General features: G+C 46.8%; 1 protein-coding gene across 2 annotated transcripts in view; it reads left to right on the top strand.

The window, feature by feature from the left end:
- ELL (elongation factor for RNA polymerase II) overlaps positions 1-22,267 on the top strand; it is a 225,870-nt gene that overhangs the window by 175,542 nt on the left and 28,061 nt on the right. Inside the window, exon 12 of one of the 2 annotated variants that reach the window (XR_014972352.1) lies at positions 886-2,022. Coding sequence is in view for 1 of the 2 variants with exons in the window: in XM_085639498.1 (XP_085495624.1) it covers positions 886-1,002 (117 nt within the window). In the remaining variant the exon portion in view is untranslated. Of the gene's footprint in view, positions 1-885; positions 6,435-22,267 lie in introns of those variants that run through there. The other variant, XM_085639498.1, reaches the window with a different exon arrangement.

The following is a 22,267-nucleotide window of genomic DNA, read 5'->3' as shown; positions in this document are numbered from 1 at the left end:
TGAAAACTGAGCTTCCTCCCCCATATGATCTACAACAAATATTGTCTGATTGTCCATGTTAATGGAAACTGGATGGAGGAGAGCCTGGGAAAGTGAAAGAAGGAATTCAGCATAGGTTAGAGCTGAAAAATAGTGTTAGAAATTGTGCTGCCAGTCTTTCTGGGCTGAATCATGAAACTGAATTGCTGAAATTGTAGCACTTTACATGAACTGTTGGGGGTTCCACTAGGTGAAGGTCCTTTTTTTGAATGAACCGGATAATAATTGTAGTACGTAATTAGTTACACACCAGTTTAGTTTAAATATAGATCACTTGTATCTATAATTCACTGGCTCAGCCACTTTCTTGCTTACCACTTGAACAGCACCTTATTCCTCTTCCTAGTCTTCCATTTGATTTCTGTACAGATGAGTTAGTCTTAGTTTATGAACTCCGCGCTGAGAGCAGCATTTTGACTCACTCTGTAACAGCCGGTTTCCGTCCCCATCTTTTGCAATGCGTAGCATGGGACTGCTGCAGCTTGCTGCTTTGCCATAGCCACTTACTTGTTTCGCTCTTCCAGATGATTGTGCGTAAGCCTACTTCAGCAGACGCACAGCTCTAAGGATTATAAGGAAAATCATTTCCATATTTAGCATGTTCCACTCTTCATGTATATTGGGTTGTTCCATCAAACAAATATATTCGATATGTTTATTGGTCATAAGACAACCATGTTGTTGCCAGCCTTTCATGCAAAGCTGGAAAGGTTCTTATTTGGCATATTTAAGGTGAATATCATGTGATTCGAGCTTACAAACTGTTGACCGGTATCTCAAAGAAGCTGTGTTTTTTACGTCTTACTCCAGAAGGGAAACATAACTTTCATTGTTATTGCTTTTCAGACAAATCCACTCTACAGCCATGAGAAGAATCGCTGTGAGTACCTTCACAACAAATTAGCCCATATAAAGAAACTAATAGCAGAGTATGATCAACAGCACTTTCAGTCCTGGCACTAGCCCTGGGACCAAAAGATGGGGAAAGAATCTGGTGGTAGTTCATCGTTTTACGGCAAGTGTAATCCCCATTCACAGATCAGCACTAAGTACTTGACATTAGAATGTGGAGTTACTACTTCAAAAGGATGCCATCTTATTTTTGCAGATGGTTGAACCATGTAGTGAAATCAGCACTTGGTTCAATTTCTGCAGCTGTTTCACCTTTCTAGGTGTTGGAAGATTATAAAAACAAAACCTTCATTTGGTAGTTAAAGCCAAATGCAAGGGGAAACGTAAAAGGCGGAAGAAACTCTCAAAAATGGAGTCAATTGTTTTGATGGACACTGGCTTCTTGACTCGGATGGCTTTTGTTTTGTTACCGCACAACTTTATGACCTGGAATGCTCCTACCTTAACTATTCTTTCGGGATCGACGATATTACAGAGGTTTGTTCTTTCAACTGTGCTACAGAAAACGGTCTCTGTAGTGTCTACCCTTTTCAATTGGAAGAGTTGATTAAGCATGAAAGCCTCCCTGGAAGGGCTTTGTTCATTAATATGGATTCCTTTCTGGGGAAATACATCCAAGCTCCGTTTTGTCATCTTTATACTTTTGAGCAGTCACAGGAACCTTTGACATCAGCTGAGTGTCGGATGTGCGCGTTGTGTCGTCCTGTATTAGATTACCCTTTCCATCAAACAGTGTGAGCATTTCCAAGACTCTCTCCTATCTTTTGACTTTTATAATTTTATACTATGATGGCCAATTTTATTCATTGATGAGACTGTGGTCTATTTTTATATTAATATAAATAGAAAAGCATCTTTCTATATGCGTGCCTCCAGACCAGAGTTTCTGCATTTTTCTCATGAAATGCTCAGTATTAAAAAAAGTTATTATCTAGAGACATTTAATACGACCTAAAAAGGGCGTGCTTTGTAAAAAGGCGATGTTAATACCGTCAAGTCGGCGTGACCAGCAAATAATTCTGGAATGTGAAGTTAACAAAAATGAAGCATTGACATCAGCACCACATAAAGGTGGGTTTATTCTAATGGGAGTCATCTTTTAACAGTAGTATTAATAGTGACATTTTAGCCATTTGCAGACATGTAAGAAAGTTGCAGCAGAACTGAAATGTTTTCCTATGTGCTCGCTCTGCAGTTCTGTTTCATAACCTTTGTTTGCTTTTGATAGATTTAACCAAAAAATTCCTTAAGCCAGAAATATTCTTAGATAATGTTGTAGCCCTATTTTATTTACCAGGCTGACATCTTTTTCTTGTTTGTTGCTGTGCATTGGAAAAGTGAAAGGTGGGGGGGGGGGGGCCGTGGGGGGGGGGAAGCATTTTAGTATTTTGAAATCACTCTGGGTCAAAGACTTGTTCTTGGTTGCGCTCAGACCTTGGTTTGCAGTGCAGTGGCTTCCAGCCGCATTCTTATGGGGATGCTTAAATGGAGGATGTTCCAGTCAATGCTATAGATATATTTTGGAAGCTTCAATTGAAGTGGCCCGTCTAGTTAAAATACTTATTTATTAGCAATGCATTTCTCCTTTTGTTTTAGTTTTGGGTGACTTTAACATAGCCATGCCGGCCCCCTCTCTGGTGACTCCATGCTCTTGTGGGAGTTTTGTCTCCAGCTTTTCTAGAGTGCTCATCTGCTTGCAAACCAAGATATGGCCACCTCCTGCTCCCAATGTGAAAAGGTGCATGCATAAAAGAGCATCATATGTGACCATAGCACAAATGGAGGTATTTCTACATCCTGATCACTGGATATTCCTCATTGACACTGTTGGGGATTGGAGGCCAAGTCTCCTTTGCAGTTTGAAAGGATGGGCTGCAGTGAATCTCCTATATTTTGCCTTGCCTTATAGCTGCTGTTGAATGATTTGCTTACTTTGTAGGCATAAAATAGGATTCTAATTGGTGTACTGGAAACTACAATTGGCTGTAAGGTTGTCTTTTCAATACAGTCAAACAGTTGCTGTCCAACGGCTCCCTCCTTCTCAATGAAATAGTACATGCAGAGAACCATGTGTCCTTTGGACATGTATTTGAGCAAATATCTTGTGTATGGATAGTCACCAAGAGGTCAGACCTGCTCGCTCAGTGTGGGTTGCAAGTTCAATTTTTCTAGTGTCCTTTTTTTAACTTTGCTTTTTCAAATCTTCCCACGTTAATGCTTTTGTGTTTGCCCGAAGCAATTTGCTGATATTTAGAGCACATGTCCATACCCTCCTTATTTCCATGGATATGTAGGAAGTGTAGTATTTTATTATTTACTGTGTATAGGATCTCCTGAGATGTACAGAAGTAAACTGTTTTATCTTTGAGGAAAGTATTTTGCTTAAAATAATTCAAATTCATTTTTCCCAGTGTTTAGGATGGCCTCTCGTACTATTGTATAAATACCAAGACTTGTCCAAGGATAATTTCCACTTATGAGCTTACAGAATATTAACTTGCGCTTTACCATGCTTATGATCAGTGCAAGCAAAAGTGAGTCAGACTCAAAATGTTGATCAGGATTTAAGGGTGCTGTATGGTTAATGCCCTCGTTAGAAAAGTTCTGGCAAAAGGAGAAAGAACTGTTTATTCTCTACACCAAATTCAGCTTATCTTCATACCAAATGTATTATTTAAAGACTCTATACAATGTAATATGTGTTTGGAAAATTAAGATGTTGATGTTTTTGCAAACTACGTCCAAAGGAAACCATGCTTTCTAGAGGAAGGTTTCTGATACTTACTGTTAAAGTACCTCTGTATAGTAATCAATAAATGGTGAGTTAGATCTGTATTATTCTTAAATTGTTTATTCAATTTTTCGTATCAAAACTGTGTAGAAATTCCAACATGAAAGGTGAACATCATGATTTACACACAGTGCATTCTGCCTGATGAACAGTGAATAGATGTGGAATACAAAATCCATTTCTTTTTTAGTACAATGATATATGTACAAGCAACTGGCTGCTCTTAGTACATCCAAGGGTTCATGGTTCTTTCACATACTCAGAAGTATCAAACTGGTTAATAAGGTAATTGACGTTTCTTCCTCAGCTGTCTGAAATTGGACGAGGTTATCGGGGTAGTATATCGACAGCCACTCTTTTCTGCGTGTATCAATCATATTGAACATGTCCTTTTACAATGTGGCTGCTGCTTGATGGCTCGTGCACACTACTACTGCAGCATTACAAATGGTTGCTACTGTTTTAATATACTGTCCTTAAGATGATCTTGTCCAGTTCTAGACAATTGAGATTGAAACATCAACAACCTCATTAACTTGACTAACTCTTCTGACCATGCGAAAGAAAAATCTGTGTATGCAGTAAGAGCATTTGGTTCAGTTCTACATATACATTGCTCAGTTTTTTTTAATTGCTTATGTATTCAGCACCTGTACATTGTGCCATGTGCATGGTGCCATGTGCATGGTTACTCCTGATTTGCCACTATTCATGTTGACATTTCTATACATTATTGATAGGAACAATTGAATAAATAGAGTTAGGGAATAACACGGGGCTCATCCACAATTTATTGACTACTGTACAAGTAACTTCAGTCATCATTAGAATTTCTCCCACACGGAATATTGTTTCTTTTCATGTATTCATACACGGTTACCTGTGGGTTATTGGGTCTTCCTGTTTTCTGATCCTTCATATTCCTACGATGTTGCTTATTAAAATAACGCACCTGCATCAACCCTCCAATGTGTGTATGCACAGAAAATCTATTTTACCTACGTTGGTAAAATCATGTGTGACATTACTAAAGACTACTATATAGTTCTCACTTTACCCTATAAATCTAAAGTTGGAAGATTATCTGTATGGTCTAATGCAGCTCACGCTATCAGTGTGCCAGTCACATGTTTGTGTTCTCCATAGATGATTTTGTTGAATTAATACACCGTCCTCTGTATGAATGAGTATTCTCACTTGCAAGGATTGTATTTTTTTGGTTTGTTAGGGATTGTTTTTTTTTTTGATTTGTCAGTTGAAAAGGAGAGTGTAGGTATGTCAGTACAAATACAAGTGAACCAAAGTGAATTCTGGCTAAGTGCGAGATGTGCAGAAGAGCATGATTTGTCTTAAGGGACATTGCTAGTCACCAAATTATCAGAGGCCATTTCTAGCACACTCTAGAGGCTTGTGTTGTGGAACATTAACCCAGGCTGTGAGTAGGTTAAACACAATCAGTTGGTTTCTGCTTAAAGCTTCTGTACACATAGGGGCAAGTGTGATTTAACAGGAGTAAGCAAAATATCAATACCTTGTTTTGGCTTCTGTCTCATTTTCAGTTCTAAAGTATTTGTCATGGAAATTGCTCTGTGGTTCACATGACTAGTCACATTCTCTTTACAAACGTTAACTGATATAAGGCCATATGATTTATGGAATTTCCACCATTCGGGAGAGGTGACATTGCATGCATACCAAACCGAAAAGATCAAATGTATTCAACATTAGGTTTTACAGTGTTGATGAGCTTGAATCCAGTAATGCAGGTGGCTGACAAAATCAAACTTATTCTAGAATTAAAGTAATTATTGTGTTATTTGCTGTTCGGTGGCCCATTAGTGTTGCAGACCCCAAACTTATACCACTTAGAAAGAAATAGACTTTGATCTGAAACCTTAGCTAAGAGCCAGTATTGCTTAGGTAAAATAGTGTGATCTTGGACAAAATAAACAATGTTCAGAGGCATATATTTAAATATATTTACTTAGTCATTTGTCTGTAAAATAAGCTAAAATGATATACACTAAAAACTGACCCAGGACAAAAAGTGATAGAAATGAAAAACCGTTGTGTACGTTGAGAAATAATCTAATGATGCATTGTTCCTTTTTTATTTTTATTTATTGCAAAGTTAACCCTTAATAGTGATGTTATTTAAGGTGCTAGACATTATGGCCAAGCATGCATTCCATGCGAAATGTTTAGAGGGGATTTTCATTCAAACTTGTCTTGTTGGTTCCAAATCCTTAAGTCTACTGTCTCAACTGTATCCTTGTTTTCAATCAGATTGTGATTAAACGCCTGCGTCTTAATTTGTTGGCTGTTTGCTAAATGATAGTACATTGAAGCTTTATCTATGGGGCAGTGACTGTGCTTTTACTTGACACTGGAAGCAACAGGTGGAAAATGATTATTGTTATCACCTCCATGAAAACATTTTTGTTAACCTTTCAGAATAAGTTCTGTCTGCGCTGATGAAAAACAATATATGTTGCCAACTTTCTACATCTGCTATCAGTATATCCTATTTTTGAAAAACAGAGTTGTACAGAAAGAAGTATTGTATACATTTACATGTATTTTCTGGAACTTGTAGACTTGAGATACAAAACCTGAAAATAAAGATATTTAATGAATATCCATGTTCTGAGACTCCCAAAGCAATTCAAAAAATTAAAAAATGGAAAGTAAATCTGCTTCTGTTGTTTAAATTAAGTTGAAAGAATTTAGTAATGTATTATTCTTTTTGGGGGGGATTAAGCAAACAACCAAATGGTTTGCTTATTGATTATTAGATTATCAGTTCTAGGTGAATCATTTATGTGATACTGTGTTTTACTTTGGTATTGTACTGTGGATGAACTTCTGTTGAGCCATGGAGTTGGAGTTTACAAGAGCTTTTAACTTTGCCAAAATGTTACAATTTCAGGGCATAATAGTCTTCAAGTTTCCTAACGTTTTCTTAAAGAGCAAGTGTCGTTTGTACACTGAAAAGCAGACTGTTGATTTTGCAACATATAATAAAGTTCATTGTATTGGAAAATGAACAAAAATCAGTCTCTTACTTATTTCCACCTAGCTTTTACGGAAGTGAGGTCTGTCATTCTCCCTTTATGTGATTGATTACATAATTATTCTTGCACTTTACCTCTGCCACGTTCCATTAAATCCAAAGTATATATTGGTACGAACCTTGGCTATTCCATGCCGTTAGCTGATCCAGATTATGGGGCATGCCTTAAATAATACCTACTGGCCCAATTGAGATTTTTCTGCCCTTGATCTTGATTTGCACCATCTCTGGATATTAATCAGTGTTTTGGTGCCTCTACTAAAACGACCTTGCACACAATGTGTTTGCTGACCTCGTTTTAAAGCTGGGTTCTTTCACCAATCTCCCACTGTTGGTAAACAAATGCTTCTACCTCGAAACTAGGAACCAAAGCTCTGTCAGCGTTGCCTAAGTCTTTGATCATTCTTGCCCTCCAAAAGCAGACCGCTTATTTTAGGTGTCACCCTTTTCCTCATTAAGGAGTCCACTAAATTATCATGTTCGAGGCATATGAGCTGCAGATTTCACACTGTGCATAGATCGCCATCTGGTGTTGGGCCCGGATGTTGCAGTTGTTTTTCTCTTGGAAAGTCTTTGGAAGTCACAAGCTATGTGACTCCTCCTTTGGATCATATTGCGCATGGGCTTCGGCTCCATCCTCAGATTTTTTTTTTCCGCCATCGGGCTCGGATGTGTTCTTCGTGCTCCAGTTCGGAACCGTTCCAGTTTTCCAGTTCGGCGCGCAATCCTCCCCCTTCGACGGTATTGTCTCGATCGCGTTCTCCACACTCGACGCAACTCTCAACAATCTAAGTCTTCGATTCCGGTCGTCGACGAAGGCCTTCGGGCCTACCTGGGCTCCGGTCCTGGCTGATGGAAAGGACTCCATTTAAGAAGTGTCCTCGATGTGGGTCGAAGTTTCCCCACACCGATCTCCACGAGGTGTGCAACCTCTGCCTCTCCCCCAGAACACGAGCCACGGGACTGTCCAGCTTGTGCCTCCTTCCGATCGAAGACGATCCGGGACTGACGAGCAAGGAGAACAATGGCACACTCGTCGACTTCGATCCCCGACGACATCTTCGAAGAAGGCGTCGATGTCCCGGAACAACAGCACACCGAAGAGGGCCTCTTCAGCACCTCCGAAACTGACGACTCCGACGTCGAGGACATTACTCCGGCACAGAGGGGCGTGAGTACAGACGTCGACCCCGACCCTAAACCCCCCTTCACACCATTGAAAAAGGCTTCGGTCACGCCTTCGGGCCTATGTATGCACCAAAAGACTGCTTCCCATACCTCGCTTTCGGGCCCGGTTAAGAAGCCCATCAAGCCTTCAGGCAGCTTGGGCTCGAGCTAGCCTATCCTCGGCGCCGAAAAACCCTCCTCGTCACCGAAATAGAAAACGCCCGTTTCCTCTTCCGCGCCAGGCTCGTCACCGAAGCTCTCGGCGCCAAAGACTGGCACCGGTTCCTCGGCACCGATACCACCCTCGAAGTCGAGCAAGAAGCCGAAAAGCCTCGACTCCCAAACCTCGAAGCCGAAAGCCACCGAGGAAGTCAAAAGACACTGCTAAACTTCACGGCTCAAAACCAAGAACCAGTGCCGAATCGACGCCGAAAAAACCCAAGGCTCTGACACCATCGGCACCGAAGGATCTGCCGCTTACAGACTGTTTCGACCCGATCCTTACCAAAAAACCCTTGTTAAAGATCCAAAGACTGGTCATTTGTAGCTTAGCACCAGAAAAAGACCACTGGACAAGCCTGCACCAGCTGCACCACCAAAAAGGAGAGACTTTGCCACCTCCCCTTTGAGGATTCCTTCACCTCCTCCTCCACCTCCTCCTCCTCCTCCTCCACCTCCTCCTCCTCCTTCTCCTCCTCCCCCACCTCACCATTCTCCTACACCATCTCCAGATGAGGAGGATGATGATGATGACATTACCTACGACACAGGGGTTGGGGCGGACAACCAACCAACAGGGGACCCTACTCCTACAGGCTCCCCAGACCCATGGGTCGACTACAACATCTCAAACGTCCCGCAGGACGAGCTTTACCCTTCTAGACACCCCCCCCCCCCTCCCAGAGAACACCATGGGCTTTAACCAACTACTCCATAGGGCTGCCTGCTACCACGGGGTTGATCTCCACACAGACCCCGCAGAGGAGGACTTCCTCTTAGATACATTCGACACTGCACACAGGTCTACCTCAATCCTGCCGATGCTTAAGGGAGTTGTTAAGCACGCACCAGAGGTTTTTAAAGACCCAGTTAGGGCCAGGGTCATTAACCCACGCATTGAGAAAAAAATATAAAGCCGCCCCAACAGACCCACCCTACATTAAAGGCCCCGCACCACTGGACTCCCTGGTAGTCTCCAATGCGAGGAAACGTGCCATTTCTGTAGTAGGGGATCTCTGTGTATAGTCATTGTGAGAAGTTGGCCTGATATATTATGTCACTAATTCTAGTGTACACCTTGTATCAGTCCAAACAACCCTTATGGTGATTGGTTGTAAAGTCAACCTTATAGACCAGCTATCCTAGTGGTAGCATGGACAAGAGCAGTCTTAGGCTAAACTCTGAATGGCATGTGAAGCCAGCTGTTATACCATTTGTAACCCCTTGAATACCAAATGAAAGGACACCACAACAGATATATATATAAAATAAAGTGTATTAATTCTAGTCAAACCCTCAGCACTCTTTATGAGATTCGAGGTAAGTACACGCAAACCATATACTAAGTAAGTGGTATAAGGACCACTGTCACGGAAATAGGATAGGCCTAGGCCTAGGGAATCGCTGGGGCTACACTATACTACCCAAGGTTAGGAAGTGGGAGGCCCACGGGATTCAGGTGCAGAGTGGAAACACTCACGCGTAATGCGTATAATCAATAGAAATAGTACAGTTCAGAATTAAGCAGTTTTAGGACACTTCTGGTATAGCTAGAAAGTCGAGACTCGGAAACTAGACCCTAGGATAGTCAATACCCTTGTGAGCACCGGAGTACCCAAGTTACCTAGCCCACGGGCTGCGGGTGCATAGGTGTGAACTTGCGTCGGGTTTCGTCGTGGACTTCTATGGATGCCTGAAGGAAAGTTGCTGACAGGCAGTCAGTGAAGAGTGTCCGGTGGATCCCAAGGCCGGGATCAAGAAGGAAGGATACCTGCAAGCAGAGGGGACAGAGTCTGGGTCACTAGCCAGTGACCACGTGGAACCAGGAAGGAACCAGGCGATGTCGGGAGATTGCAGGTGAAGAGGTGAAGCTTGTCGCAGCAGCCACGGGTACCAGGAGACGTCGAGGACGACCAGGACCAGGAGGCGAGCTGTCCCACGAAGGCTCGTGCTGTTGGCGGCGTCGAACTAGGACTCACCAAGCCTTGGCAAGCGGAACCCACGAAGAATGGAGGACTTGCTTCTGGTGCAGACCAGGAAGGTCTGGGGTGCTTCTCTTTTGCAGAGGAGCAGGAGCCAGTCTGGAGGAGCCAAACCAGCAGTGGAAAATCAAAGGTGTGTCGTCGCAAAGGTTGCTAGCCAACAGGCAAGCAACCGGACAGACGCGGCAAGCAGGAAAATGCAGAAGGGCCCCACGCAGGACTCGTGGAGTGTGGGGGGCTGATCTTCGGCGCAGATGGTGCTTGGAGTTGGGGCTTCTCAATCCCCGGTGCACATCTTCGAGGGTGCCTCAGAAGCTGCGCTGGAAGATACTCGCCACTTTTCCCAGGTAGCCGGTCCCACGTCTCTCGTCGCCTCCACGGATCTCAGCTCGGCTGAGGATGTGGATCAGGGTCGGAGAAGTCTGGAAGTCATTCTCTGGTCAGGCTCTGCAGTCGGTCCCTCGTAGAACTTCAGCAAAGCAAAGGGTAAGTCTCTTGATGGTGCCTGTTCGCACAGGGTGACCACTCCTTGGCCACAACGGAGATTCTTCAGTCTTCTTCTTTCGTCGAATGTCGAAGGTCCAGAGTTTCTGTTCAAGTTGCAGGTTCAGGATAATCTAATCTGCTGGGGCCCAGCTACCACACTTAAACTAATCTGGGGGGCTGGGTTGCCTGCTAGGTCACGCCTTATGGGTGGGTCCTGGGAGGGGGGTGGTTACACCCCCTTCCCTTTGTCCAGTTTCGCGCCAGGACTGGGGCTGGAGGGCCCCAGCACCGGTTTGAACTGGACTATGCATGGGACACCTTGTGTGCCCCAGGCAGTGTCTAGTTTCTTTCATCCCTCCCTGCCCCAATACACTAAGGCCTGTCTGGGGTGGTGCTCGCACCTCCCAAGGCAGAAAACCTATTGTCCAAGCCTCCCGTGCCGGGATCACTCCCAGCAGCAGGAGGTCAGACTTGTGTCGTGGCAGCAGCATCCATTTTGTGATGCTGGGGCTCTGGTTAACTTTAACCGGGTAAGTAGGTCTCAACATGTCTTCTCCCTCTAGAAGGGAGGGATAATATCCTCATCACCAGAAATGGGATGGGGGTATTATTCCAAAGTGTTAGACACCTTAAACGACTTGTTTTGATAAAGCCAAACCATAGTTACCATAACCGTTTAAGATTATAAGGCACTTTAAGAGTATATGGAAGGCTATATCATAGAACAGCTATAAGGACATGGTTCCGAAAGCTGCAGACAGGCTCAGCTCATGCTAGAGCACTATCTCACATGTTACCAAGCACTCTGCATCCAGGATTGTTAAGGCCTGCCATAGGAGTGGCTGATAGGTACACATGTGTCTATATATAAGGTAGGTATAGGAATACTACACCTAAGCAAGGCGTGATTACACAACCTTTTCCCAGCTGAGTGATCAGCCAGTTGTGTCATAATGGAAGGCCAGGCTAGGGGTGGCATAATACATGCTGCAGCCCCTGGTAGGCCTAGGGTACACCTATGCCCTGGGTACCTAAGGTACACTGTACAGGGGCCAATACGGTGATCCTATCCAATTTTTTTATGCACCTAAAGTACATAGTATTAATTTAGAGAGAGAACAGCAGGGCTGTGGGTCTGATTAGCAGGCCCACAGCCACATCTAAGTCGAAAACCAGTAAAGCAAAAGCAAAAAGTGGGGGTGAACATAGAAAGCAGACCCTCTCCTACAGTCATAATCTAGTGAATAGTCCCGCCCATGTGCGTGGACCCCGGAGCAATAAAAATAATCTCTTAAATTGTCAAGCCATGCAGACCTGCATCTACACTTAAGAGAGGATTCAGAGACAGATAATGCAGCCTATATCCACAGGCTACACTGTCCAGTACTTCAACTAGAAAATTCCACCAACAGCACTCCCTGCCCAGCTTTTTCCACAGAGAAAAACCTGCCTCTACCATCAAAAGCCTCTGAAATGATAGAGAGGGAGGAATGGACAGACAAGCCCCATAGGCTGCCATTATGTGGCTCAGAACAGGATACTGTGCCTTTAAGAAAACTTTCCAGAACTTTTCCAGTATCCCAGAATGCACAGCAGGTCCCTTTTACTTTCAGTTCTTTTTTCCGGCTCCTGCTAGCAGGACCCTGGAGCATTGAGCTCTCCCTTTTCAAGGGTTTATTTGGATTTGTTAACTTTTCAAGTGCTTATTACGTACCTTGTTGCCTTCCTTCTTGTGTGTGCTCTGTGTTGTCCGCATGCCTGGCTTGTTTGACAAGTGCCCAGAGTGCGAGAGAAAGAAGGCCAAGTTGGACCCACACAGGGTGTGCATCGTCTGCCTTCCCCAGTCCCATGTTCCAGCGGAGTGTGACATTTGCCAATCTTTCTCAGCCAGTACCCTGAGAGAAAGGATGAAGATCAGGCTCCAAGGCCTGGAGGACAGAAGGCTGAGGGAACAAGGTGGGTCAGGACGGGCTGGTTCTGCCCATGCTGAGGCCCCTGGGGGGCTCCCCAGGGGCAGGAAGCCCAGCAAACGTCCCCATTCTCCGTCTGCGTCGACTACGGCGTCGAGGGGGATGGCTGCAGTCTGTTCACCGTCTCCCCAGGGCTCTGGGGAGAAACGGCGTCGACGCTCGCCGTCGAGGGAGCTGAGCAGTCCGCCGTCGACGACATCATCATCATCATCATCATCGTCGTCGACGCCGCCGACTTCTCCGTCGAGTCATCGGCGTCTAAACTAGTCCCGGCGTAGGCGCTCGCCGTTGAGGCGTGGTCGCCGTCGGCAAAGAGGAGGTCACCGTCGAGGGGATCCCCGACGTCGAGGAGGCCTTCACCGTCGAGGAGGCCTTCGCCGTCGAGGAGGCGTTCATCGACACCGAGGCAGTGCAGGAGGAGTCCTGACGCCGGGAGTCCCTCTGGGTCACAAAGGAAGAGAACGGAGTCACCGGGCTCGGTGTACTCAGTGATGTATACACCTCCTATGCCTCCTTCTCCTCCTCCCATTCCGCCTCACACACCGTCGGGCCCACCTGTGGCCCCGCCACGGTCTGTGTGGTTGCCTAGGTATTCGACGCCGCCGAAGAGAACTCCGAGGCCGCGGCACCAGGTTACGCCACCGTCGCCTGCGCCTGCAAGGTCGGCTGAGCGACCGAAGCCAACCAGATCGCGCTCCCGCTCCGGACGGAGAGGAAGATCACGGAGCCGTGGACGGTCGTCATCGACATCTGGGCGACGCCGCAGGAGGCGCGGAGCCAGATCCCGCACCCAATCGTCTGCCAGGGACTACTCGCCGACGCTGTCGGACTCGCCAGGGACGGGAGTATCGCATGTCGACGATGTAGTCTCCTTCCAGGAGGTGCTACTGAGGGGTGCGGCCAAGCTAGGGATCACGGTGACGGTGCCAACACCTACGACGTCCGTGATCTTCGAGACGCTGCACAAGAAGCACCTGCCTCGCCCCCTGCTGCCACTAGTGCCGGGATTGGTGGAGCCCGCTACGGAGTTGTTCCTCACTCCGGCGGTGACGAAGCCAGCCCCCTCAAGGCTCCTGAAGAAGTATCGTGCGCCGGAATCAGACCCGACCTTTCTGAGGATTGACCCGAAACCGGACTCGGTCATTGTGACGGCGGCAAGGAAGCAGCATGCTACCACTCCTTCCTCGACACTGCCGCCTGATAAGGATAGCCGTTGGCTAGACTCGGCGGGCAGAAAGGTCTCTGGGACGGCTTCTACCACCATGAAGGCGGCAAGTGCCGGGGCTCTGTTGGGGCGCTACGACCGTGCCCTATGGGAGTCTCTCCTGCAGTACGCGGAGCTGCTGCCTCGCGACAAGGAGGACTTTCTAGAGACTTTGCGTGAGGGGATGCTGGTGTCAAATCAGATTATCAGCACGGCGGCGGATGTGTCTCTGTTAGCGGCACATGGATATTGTCATGGCATCAACCAACGGCGTCACGCTTGGCTTCGCCTTACCTCACTCAAACCGGAGGCACAACAAACAGGGGCCAACCTGCCTTTCTCGGGGGAAACCCTGATCGACCAGCATGCGGACGACGAAATGGCCCGCATGAAGACTGAGGCAGAGACCCTGACGGCTGTCGGGTTAGAGAAGCTTGAGAAGAAAAAGCGCCCGTTCCAGAGACGGTTCGGGGCTGCAGGCAGAGGGCGTGGGCAGGCCTCGGGACAGCAGCAACAACAGCAACAGCAGTTCCGGAAACCCTTCCAGAAGCACCAGAAGGGTAGAGGAGGCCAGCAGTCTGCTACAGCGACCAAGGGCCCGGCTGGGTCTCGGCCCTGAGCGGTTACTTCCCCTGCAACCGTTACCCACTCCAGTGGGGGGAAGCGTTCAATCTTTTCTGGCAGAGTGGAGAAAAATTTCTCAGGACAAGTGGGTGCTGAATATTGTTTGCAATGGATACAGTCTTCGGTTCATCAGCCCGCCTCCAGCGATTCCGCTGGTAAGCTCACAGTGTCAACTGCGAGAGCTCCAGGCGGAGGCAGACATCCTGTTGAGGAAAAAGGCGGTGGAAGACGTACCTCTCTCTCAAAGGGGAAGAGGCCTGTACTCTCGGTTCTTCCTGGTTCACAAGAAGGACAAGAACGAGTTCAGGCCCATTCTGGATTTGCGGCAAGCAAACAAATGGATTCGCAGAGAGAAATTCCGCATGCTATCGTTGCACCAGATTTACACTCAGCTGCAACGAGAAGACTGGCTCTGTGCCATAGACCTACAGGATGTGTACTTGCATGTGCCCATTGCACAGAAGCACAGGAAGTTCCTGCGATTCCAAGTCGGCGCCAATCATTATCAATACACACTACTGCCATTTGGGCTAAAGTCTGCGCCCAGGACCTTCTCGAAGTGCATGGCAGTGGTAGCTGCACACCTGCGGAGGAACAAGGTGTTTGTCTACCCGTACCTGGACGATTGGTTGATCAAGGCCTTCTCCTTCTCGGAAGCACAAGCGCACTTCCAGAAGACGTGCGTTCTCTTGAACAAGCTGGGGTTGCACGTCAACATGTCCAAGTCTGTCCCGACGCCGGTCCAGTGCATACAGTACTTGGGGGCCTCCATCAATACGCTGTCAGCAAGCGTGTCTCCTTCGGAGGAGAGACGGTTATCACTCCTTCGAAAGGCTCAGGCTCTTCTGACCGCTCCATCAACGACAGTGAGGAAGGTGTCTTCGCTGCTGGGATCGATGGCCTCATGTATCTTCCTCACACACGGCTGCACATGAGACCACTGCAGGAGTGCTTGGAGGATCAGTGGGATCAGAGGACAGGTTCTTGGGACGACAAGATACGGCTATCTCTGCATGCTCTTTAGTCGCTGAGGTGGTGGTGTTCGGCGGAAAATCTCCTCAGGGGGGGTTCCCTTCCACAAGGACATTCCCACGCAGAGTATCGTGACGGATGCGTCTCTCCACGGCTGGGGAGCGCATTCCGGAGACTTACAGATACAAGGAAAGTGGTCCCCGTTGGAGTCGACGTACCACATCAATTTTCTGGAACTCAGAGCCGTTTACTTGGCATTGAAGGCCTTCCATCCGTCCTTCCAGACCAACTCGCAGCTTGTACAGACGGACAATACAACCACGATGTATTACCTCAACAAGCAGGGGGGATCGAGATCACGCACTTTGTCGCAGGAGGCGCAGTCGATCTGGCACTGGCTTCTGGCCCGAGGACTGACGATTACGGCCACGCATCTGCCAGGTGTGCAGAATGTTCAGGCGGACGCACTGAGCAGACTGATTCAGGAAAACCACGAATGGGTCATAAACGACAAAGTACTAGGAGACGTCTTCGCAAGGTGGGGGACTCCAGACGTAGATCTGTTTGCCACCACCGAAAACAGCAAATGCCGAGACTTCGCATCCAGGTACTACCAGCGGGGGACGCTGGGGAATGCGCTATGGATCGACTGGTCGAACAGCTTTCTGTACGCTTTTCCACCCATTCCCCTGATTCCGGCGGTGCTCATCAAGCTGTCCCAGTCCGGGGCGCGGATGATCCTGATTGCCCCGGAATGGCCCAGACAGTGGTGGTTCACGGACCTGCTTCACCGGTCTCTCCTTCCTCACATACGGCTGCCGTGCAGGCCGGACCTTCTCACGAAGTTCGGGGCGCAGTTGGTGCACCCCAACCTCTCGTCTTTGAGATTGGCGGCATGGCTCCTGAGATAGTGCAATATGGCCATTTGAATCTACCAGCAGATTGTATGGATATACTGAAGGAGGCTAAGCGACCTTCCACTAGAACGTCCTATGCTTACAAGTGGAAGAGGTTCTGCATCTGGTGCAAGTCCAAGCACTTTGACCCGACGACATGTAAGGAGGATGTCATCCTTCCGTACCTTTTGCATTTGGCGCAGTCTGGCCTTAATTTCCATTCCATTAAGGTCCATCTCGCTGCTTTGACTGCTTACAGGAAATGCCCTTCACAGACTTCCTTCTTTCAGATCCCTGTGATCAAGGATTTTTTGGAAGGCTTGAAGAAAGTGCTCCCTCCTGTCAGACTTCCCTCGCCTTCATGGGAATTGAATGTGGTGCTGTCCGGATTGATGAAGGAGCCTTTTAAACCTATTCACAAGGCTTCGTTGCAGCACCTGTCTCGGAAGGCAGCGTTCCTAGTGGCCATTACGTCGGCCCGCAGGGTGAGTGAACTTCAGGCGTTGTGTTGCCTAGAACCTTATACGGTATTTCATGCTGCTAAGGTTGTTATGCGTACTCGCCCTAAATTTCTTCCTAAGGTTATATCTGATTTTCATGTCAACCAGACCATAACTTTACCTACGTTTTTTCAGAATCCTTCTTCTCCAGCGGAAAGGTCTCTACATTCCCTGGACGTTAGGAGGGTGTTGAAGTTTTATCTTGATAAGACCAAAGATATTCGTAGGTCAGACCAATTGTTTATCCATTATGGATCAGTCAGGACCGGTCTTGCTACCTCCAAACAGTCCATCTCTCGGTGGATTGTGTCCTGTATACAATTGTGTTACCAAAAGGCTAATAAGACCTTAGGGCGGTGGTTCCCAAACTGTGCGCCGCGGCACCCCTGTGAGCCATTAGGACTTGCGAGGGGCGCCGCGCACGTCTTTGAAATGTAGGGAAAATATCTAGTGTTGTAATGTGAACAATTAAAAAAATCACAAGTCTTTTTTCGCCCCGAGTATGTAATGTTTACGGGGGAATTAAAAGCTCTACCGATAGCGGCAGGCAGTTTGATTTGGCCCAGCCGCAGCGCATAAATACCGGGGACGTAAAAATGGTATCTGTCAGTCGGCATCGGTAATCGTGGTTTGGCCCAGCTGCAGTGCAACACATGGGGGAGTTGAAAGTGCCACCTATAAAATCAGGAATCATGGTTTTGCCCAAAGCGTACAACCGCCATACCCACGTACGTGCTTCACGTAGTTTAGGCGGGCCAGGCATACGACTCGCATTCAGAGATGCCGAGCGTTATTGCTGCCTGGGTTCCTCCGCAACTCTAGAGACCCTCTGCTTTACCTACAAGTAGGTTCACCCATGCGCTTCATCGGCGGTAGAAATGAAAAATATAATAATAAATGAATGACGTGTAATTAAAATGCGGGCTGCAACACTTGACTTTTCTGGCTTTGGCACTTGCTGGCCTTGTTGCATAACTGTGTTAGTGCGAGCAGCGGGCCTGACCTGTGCAGCAAGACCAGTAAGTGCCAAAGCCAGGAAAGTCAAGTGTTGCAGCCCGCATTTTAATTTACATGTGTTTGAGGAAGACTGCGGTAGGTAGTGATTAGGGCCGGCTGCTCGGTTCTGACAGATGACAGCTCTAAGAAGAGGGTTAGACCCTAACCCCCTCTTCTTAGAGCTGTCATCTGTCAGAGTCGAGCAGCCGGTCCTAATCACTGCTGCTTCCTCAATGACATGTAAATTAAAATGCAGGGTGCAGCACATGGCTTGCCTTTCTTTGGCACTTACTGGCATCGTTGCACAGGCCCGGCCCCGCTGCTCGCCCTCAGACTTTAAGAATTGTTCGCTGTTTGTGCTGGAAACTTTAGTTCTTTGCACTGGTCTAACGTTTACACACCAACTTTTAAAAAGAAATTGGTTACGTTACTTTATTTTGCTGGAACCAATGACGTCAATATAATAAATAAAATAATTGTGCTAGTTCTGTAAAGATTTGTAGGCCCCACGTCTAATTGTGGTAGTAAAGCAACTTTTTTTTTTATTTAAAGGACCAACTGTTAATTACAGGTTTTGGACAGATTTATGATAACATTGCATTTAGCAATACTGGAGAAAGTGATATTCAATATTAGCTTTTCTTGCAGTGGTAAATGTAAGCAGTCTCTGCCTTGCACGTGGCACGGAAAAAAAGGCGAAAGTTATCTTGACTTATGATGTCCATTTGACCCATGCAGTGACCCTCCGACTGTGTAAAATAGTATGCCATTAACAATGATGATGAGTCACTAATTTGCTTGGCACTGGCTCTCCTCTTTCAATGTGGGGCCCTTCAGTTTCTAAACTAAATCACAAATTTGCAGGGGTTCTGCCATATTAGTTCAACCTTTGAGACACTGAGGTTATGTCATCCCCAGAAGAGAATGAAAGAGAAATGACATCAAATGTTCATGCACACACACACACACAAATGCATATATGTGTGCGCGCACACACAGACACGCACATATACATACTCAACCAATTAAAGTTTTTTATTAAATTACAGTTATATTTTTATTTTGTTATAAATATGATTATAATACCTTGATCAGCTTCATCACAATTAATGTCAGGGAGAGAACTAGAAGTACTCCCAAGGTAGGGCTTACATCCCCGCACCTGTAAAAAAAAAAGTGATATGATGGGGAGCCACTGCCAATGGGCAATTAGATCAAGGGAGCCGCAGGTCGAAAATGTTTGGGAACCACTGCCTTAGCAGACCCCCCAGGATATAGCGGCATGGATAAGCAAATTTAGCGGCACAAATATGGAAATTTAGCGGCACAAATATGGAAATTTAGCGGCATTTTTGCGGCACTTTATTTTACTCGTAATCATTCCTTTTCAGCCTTAAATCATTGTAAAGTGACTTAGTAGAGTATTTAACTTTGAAATAGGCATTATAAACTGTCCAAGGGAGTTTTTTTGCTATATCCTCCTTTGTGGTAACATTCTGGAGCATAGGCTCAGTCAAGCAAAGTAGTACAGGGAGACCCCAGAGACACCCCTGACCCTGGAGACGTCGGAGACCTCACTGACCATGAAGATGTCAACACCCCAGACATTGGTGATGTCGGAGACACCCCTGGTCATGGAGACGTCATCTCCTCACCCTCTCTTCCAACAACAATGCTGTTCAAAGAAAGAGTTGAAAGCACTATTAACTGGCCCACTCTGTAAAGTGGCACTAATGTGTTTGCGTGTGACAGAAAACACTCTGCTCACTTTGCAACCACTATGTCTAGTTGCATGTAGTTACTTTACATATAATGTTTTTTTTATGTATTTACCCCTTTCGTCCTGAGGCTGCAGCTCGAACATAAAATGCCACAGAAAGACAACATTTCCAACAAAATGTTTCTTTCTTTTTTGGATCCATTTCACATGAGAACGAATGAAAGAAAGGAAAGAGAGGCAAGCACTGCTTGCTGAAGTCACGGTTTTCCTTCAGCACGCTTGGGCGAGGAAACACACGGGGCTGACCCTCTCCCAATCCCCCCCCCCCCCCCTCCCTTCCGTCACGAGGCTGCTGTTGGAACAGAAAATGCCCGAGAAAGATGACCGCTCCAACAAAATGTTCCTTTCCTATTTCGAATCCATTTAATGTGGGTACGAATGAAGGAGAGGAAAGAGAAGGTAAGAACCGCTTGCTGAAGTAACTGTTTTCTTTCAGCAAGCTTGGACGAGGGGAGAGGTAAGTGTGTCAGGGAGCTCAATGGCGGGTGGGTGGGTGAAGCCCCGCACCTCCGCAAAACTTTGAAGTATTTCAGCTTCCTGGAGGAGGAATATTTGTACCGAGCCGTGCACTCACACTGCCTAGCTTTTTAAGAGACTCGCTTCTTCTTCCAAAGCGCACGGACACATCCCTCAATGCCGCAGCAAGAGTAAACAGCAGCTATTAAGGCTGTACGGCACCACGTAGTGACGTGTGCGCGTACAGCCAATAAGATGTTACCATAATTTTTGCAGCCTGTTGGAGTCCTTTTTCGCGGCCATAAAGGTCAATATCGCGGTCATCGCGCTCATCAGCCGATTTCGCGATTTTTTGGCGAATCGCGAAATGCTGGAGGGTCTGCTTAGGGGGTAAACCTAAGGCTCATTCCACCAGGGGCAAAGCTGCCACGACTGCTTTGCTGCGTAAATTTCCGATTGCAGAAATCTGCAAGGCGGACACTTGGAGGTCGGTCCATACCTTTGCTGCGCATTACTGTCTGGACACGGATGCCAGGGCAGATGCTCAGGTTGGGCAGGCTTCGCTGCGAAATTTGTTCGCACAGTAGTGGTATTATTTTGTAGTCTTCTCCACCGCCGTTTTGGTGTGGGGATGGGCTTGCCATTCTATTCACTAGATTATGACTATACACAGAGATCCCCTACTACAGAAGGAGTGGTTTCTTTTCTGTAACTCCAGTTCTGTAGTAGGGGTATCTCTGTTATAGTCATAAGCGCCCGCCCTCCTCCCCGGTGGAGAGATAAATGTTAATGTCAGGAATGCTACAGGTCTGGCGTGTTACGCCTTCAAAAAGAACTGAAAGTAAAAGGGACCTGCTGTGCATTCTGGGATACTGGAAAAGTTCTGGAAAGTTTTCTTAAAGGCACAGTATCCTGTTCTGAGCCACATAATGGCAGCCTATGGGGCTTGTCTGTCCATTCCTCCCTCTCTATCATTTCAGAGGCTTTTGCTGGTAGAGGCAGGTTTTTCTCTGTGGAAAAAGCTGGGCAGGCAGTGCTGTTGGTGGATGTTGGTGGAATGTTCTAGTTGAAGTACTGGACAGTGTAGCCTGTGGATATAGGCTGCATTATCTGTCTTTGAATCCTCTCTTAAGTGTAGATGCAGGTCTGCATGGGTTGACAACTTAAGAGATTATTTTTATTGCTCCGGGGTCCACGCACATGGGCGGGACTATTCACTAGATTATGACTATAACAGAGATACCCCTACTACAGAACTGGAGTTACAGAAAAGAAACTACTCCTTCCCAGGCATCAGGTGAAGCACCACCGCCAGATAAGGAATCTAAACTCCTAGACGCCTCAGGCAAACGAATGGCAACCCAGGCGGCCACTAGCGCTCCTAGCCAGATATGACAGGGTACATTATGATGAGCTGGAGACACTCATGCAACACCTCCCTGAAAAATATAAACAGAAGGCCAACAAATTGATTCAAGAGGGCAAAAACATTACAATACTTCCATTCGTTGTGCCCTCGATGCAGCTGACACCGCCTCCAGGGCAATTAATACCAGCACCCTTCTGCGTAGGCATGCTTGGCTACGCATCTCCGGTTTCAAACCTGAGGTTCAAAGTACCATCCTCAACTACCCCTTTGATGAGAAACATCTGTTTGGTCCTAATGTTGATATAGCCCTGGAAAAAATGAAGAAGGACACAGACACAGCAAAATCTATGGGAGCCTTGCAGTCGCAAGCTCCCAGGCGCTCCTTTCGCCATTCCTCCTTTAGAAGCAACACCAGAGGCTACTCCTCCGACAGCGCCTCCACTTCCTTCAAAACCCCTACCCAATCCACCTTCACTAGGGGTTATCAAAGGCAGTTACAGAGGTAACAATAACAAAGGCAGAGGCAAAACTAACACCTCCCGCTCTGGCTCCACCCCCACCCAGTGACTTCCCTCCACTTCCCCCAGACTATTCCACTCCAGTCGGGGGCAGACTCCACAATTTCCTTCCTGTCTGGGCTACCATCACCTCAGACAGATGGGTACAACAAATAATCCAATCAGGCTAGTGTCTAGAGCTAACATCTACCCCCCCAACCATTCCACCCAAACAGCGCCCAATGTCACACCAACATTTGTCACTTCTAAAGCAGGAGGTAATCTCCCTCCTACAAAAAGATGCAATAGAACTAGTTCCTGCCCACCAACAAGA

Source organism: Triturus cristatus, chromosome 12 (genome assembly GCF_964204655.1).
Source record: "Triturus cristatus chromosome 12, aTriCri1.1, whole genome shotgun sequence".
NCBI classification, from domain to species: Eukaryota; Metazoa; Chordata; class Amphibia; order Caudata; family Salamandridae; genus Triturus; species Triturus cristatus.
The sequence above is the reverse complement of the archived record's forward strand: the minus strand, read 5'-3'. Positions and strand labels throughout refer to the sequence as shown.